We start from the raw sequence: 3,650 nt of genomic DNA on the forward strand, positions 1-3,650 counted from the left end.
GGGGGCATGCCCCCCAGAACATTTTGAAATATTTAAGCCATTTTCCAGCAATCTGAGGCATACTGTGGGCCATATTCTCATGTCTGATAACACTATCTCAACCCTAGACTCAACCCTACAACCCTTGTCTAATTAGCAGACAAACTACGCGACACCTTGCAGACAGCGCCTGTCTGACTAGGCTGTTCCATTTACCATAGACATGCCAGATACAAAATGCCTGAAAAAAAACAATGTGTCCAAGTGAACAATGCGAACAATCAGTGCAAATTTTGTACAGTGCAACTGAAATGAGGAATATAACCTTCCCGCTGCAGAATGCGGAAATTAAGCCTAGAAATCGTAATGATTCTGCAGAATGAGGAATGGTTGGAGACCCTGCATTAGACATAATTACAAACCAAAAGTTCATCATCTCATCACCAAAAACTCCAAACATATCTGTGAATTTTTTTTTTTAGAAATTTGAATAAAATTTTAGCCTTTTTTTTAGGAATTGCATACATTTTTAAACGTTTTTTTTTGGAATTTTGGGGCGAGCTCAAAATTTTAGGAGTTTTTAGGAATTTTAGGGCCGCTGGAAAGCCTGTAAGTTTGGTAGCGCTAGGTCAATTAGGGGCCGAGTTAGAGAGCAGAAGGAAAAAAATAGGATCAAGGTCAAGGTAAAGGTCAAATAAAGGTCGCAGTGACCTGGTTTTGGTACGCTGCTCACCTATCGCAAAGCAATGCAAACATAGCAAACAACTAGCGAGGTTTGCCAGGGATTTCGGAAAGTTAAACACGACTTGGTGTTATTTATAGGCCATGTCGAATGACAGTAATTACATGTTATGAACGATATTGTTAAGAAAAAATAAAATGGATAAAAATACTAAACATGTGAGTTTTTATTTCTAATGTAAATAGTATAAATAACACCAAGTCGTGTTTAACTTTCCGAAATCCCTGGCAAACCTCGCTAATTGTTTGCTATGTTTGCATTGCTTTGCGATAGAGGGCTTTCAAAAGCATTGCCCTTATGTTTCGGTTCACAGTTGTTGACAATGCGGTATTAATTTCAAAAACCACATTGTACGTTTGGTCCGATATCTCCCGATTTGTCATTTTTGTGAGCCAACGATTAGACACGGAATTAGTTTAATGATTAAGGTAAGATTTGAGCTCAAGTTTATCGAGTTAAACACAATAAATCATAGGTAGACTAAGGCAACTAAATGTTGAATTTTGCTGGTTTCAGTCTGTCTTACTCCTATTGATAGACTCCTGATATGATGATAAACCATCAAATTGTTACTATATCATGCATGGTATACACTTCCCAATACGTATTGAAAAATATTGCAATACGGTTTTGTCGCATTGCAATATATTGCAATACAGTTTTTGGTCGCAATACTCACCCCCAGGGCTCGAATTAACCGACGGCACCGACGGCAATTGCCAACAATTACACATTAAGCAATAAGATCCACACAGGCTATTTAAACACATGAAAAAATGATTTAAATACATTTTTATTAGATATAATAATGAATAGCCTACATGGAAATTGGATAATTATGTATAAATTAGGTAGTTCTGTATATTATACTAAAACATTAGTGTCTCGAGGTTATGGCTGGTAGAAATTGAAGTGTAGTTTTTGGCTTGGTATAGCAGTTCGCAAGATACTAAAGAGAGACATTTTACTCGAAGCGCTTAATATTATGAATATTTACCCATATACTAAATATTGCATTTTAGCAATTTGCCGATTGATAGCTAGAACCCAGACAGTATGAGCATAAAATAAGAGGTTTAACTGAAGTTATTTAACTAAGAAGAGTTGGCAGAAGTAGACGGCATACTACATAAAACAAACACATTTTAGTTGTAATAGCACACAAATGTATTAAGCGGTACGTACTCTTTCGTCACACACCTGTAGAGTTCTTGGACCTTTAGTTGCACGGGTACAGAATTAAACTTCAGCAGTGCCAGAGCTCTTTCTAGCAGTTCCGTCTTTCTCCCAGTTTTGTTGCGTCCTGCAAATCCTAGGAGCACTTGAAGTTCTGAGACACGAAACATCATCACCATTTCCTAAAAGAAAGTGCATCACAGTCAGTGTACATGGTTTTCACACTATAAATCCATGGAGATGACAGAATACCTTGCAAATTTTGCTAAAATGACAGATAGTAACTCTAAAACATTGTAAATATGTGCGAGCATTTCACACATGAGATGTTTTTAGAGTCACAATTAGTAGTTGTGTATAATCAAATCACAGGAACCACTATTGCTTCGACTAACCCTATCACAACATTTCACCCATTTCCTTAGCTTTTAGGTGGTGTATCCCTGTTGGCACGAACACTGTGCACGAAATTAGCGCTATTTTGCCGGCGGCTGCCAGTTCAACCCCCCTAAACCGCCGGTTCAACCCCCCATATAATCAGTCCACTTGGCCTATTCAAAATTTTGCCTATCTTGCATTGTTAACAATATTTACCCATTTCCTGACTAGTTTTTACTTAGTGACTACTAAGAAGTAAATCATGTTCCAGCAATTCCTGTCAAACACGTAGAACTCCACTGATAGCAATGAAATACTGAAATACTACGAGTATGCCTAATGAACTCAAAGCTAATACTTTTATTAATAATGGAATAAATTGAACAAAATTAAGGGCATGTTCAAACTGTCTAAGGGCCTGTTCACATTTTGGTTGATTTCATGCCCTGCTAACACCCTAGTATACTGTATCACTTACTCATTTGATCGGTTCCTGGTCATTTGTATGTATAAAAAATACGAGGAACAAGTCATGACATTACTGCTAGGGCGGTAACAATACAGTGGGGTATTACACATAGGCCTACCTCTCGATTCGATCCGTATCTCATTATTACCCTCTCGATTCGATTCCTTAGATTAGCTTCCCAAAACATTGAAATGTTATATTATTTTGTATATTTTCATTATTTTGCAATAAAAACTCTTTTAACCAACTATTACATTCTTTCTTTTTTCAAATTTTATATTTAACAAAATCACTTTTAAGCAGATAATAAAACTAACAAGAAAGGGCAGTTGTCGCCAACTACATGTATCCCCCGTGTTCTCCCCAAGATGTGTAAGTATACGAAGTTTGGTCGCGCTAGGTCAATTAGGGGCCGAGTTATAGAGCGGAAATGAAATATGATGAAGGTCAAGGTCAAGGTCAATGTCAAATAAAGGTTGCAGTGACCTGGTTTCGGTACGCGACACACCTTCTCCCCAAGATGTGTAAGTATACCAAGTTTGGTAGCGCTAGGTCAATTAGGGGACGAGTTATAGAGCGAAAAGGAAATATGATCAAGGACAAGGTAAAGGTCAAATAAAGGTCGTAGTGACCTGGTTTTGGTAGCGCTAGGTCAATTAGGGGCCGAGTTATAGAGCGGAAGGGAAATATGATCAAGGTCAAGGTCAAGGTCAAGGTCAAATTATTTGACCTGCTTTCCAGGTTGCAGTGACCTGGTTTCGGTACGCGACACACCTTTTCCCCAAGATGTGTAAGTATAGCAAGTTTCGTAGCACTAGGTCAATTAGGGGCCGAGTTATACAGCGGAAGGGAAATATGATCAAGGTCAAGGTCAAGGTCAAGGTCAAATTATTTGACCTGCTTTCC

The 3,650-nt window shown here is 38.1% G+C and overlaps 2 protein-coding genes across 7 annotated transcripts in view; one reads left to right on the forward strand and one right to left on the reverse strand.

The window, feature by feature from the left end:
- Nucleotides 1-3,650, reverse strand: part of LOC106813321 (E3 SUMO-protein ligase PIAS2-like) — a 28,651-nt gene that overhangs the window by 18,946 nt on the left and 6,055 nt on the right. For 4 of the 6 annotated variants that reach the window (XM_014817440.1, XM_014817437.1, XM_014817441.1 and 1 more), the window contains exon 2: nt 1,907-2,079. In XM_014817440.1, the coding sequence (XP_014672926.1) occupies nt 1,907-2,079 (173 nt within the window). The remainder of the gene's footprint in view (nt 1-1,906; nt 2,080-3,650) is intronic. The other 2 variants (XM_014817439.1, XM_014817438.1) reach the window with 1 other exon arrangement.
- The window catches only part of LOC106813323 (NADH-quinone oxidoreductase subunit B-like), a 19,090-nt gene continuing 17,547 nt past the window's right edge, over nt 2,108-3,650 (forward strand). The window contains exon 1 of the mRNA XM_014817442.1: nt 2,108-2,112. Within this exon, the coding sequence (XP_014672928.1) occupies nt 2,110-2,112 (3 nt within the window). The 5' untranslated portion in view covers nt 2,108-2,109. The remainder of the gene's footprint in view (nt 2,113-3,650) is intronic.

This window comes from Priapulus caudatus, unplaced genomic scaffold (genome assembly GCF_000485595.1).
Source record: "Priapulus caudatus unplaced genomic scaffold, Priapulus_caudatus-5.0.1 Scaffold755, whole genome shotgun sequence".
In the NCBI taxonomy this organism is placed as follows: Eukaryota; Metazoa; Priapulida; class Priapulimorpha; order Priapulimorphida; family Priapulidae; genus Priapulus; species Priapulus caudatus.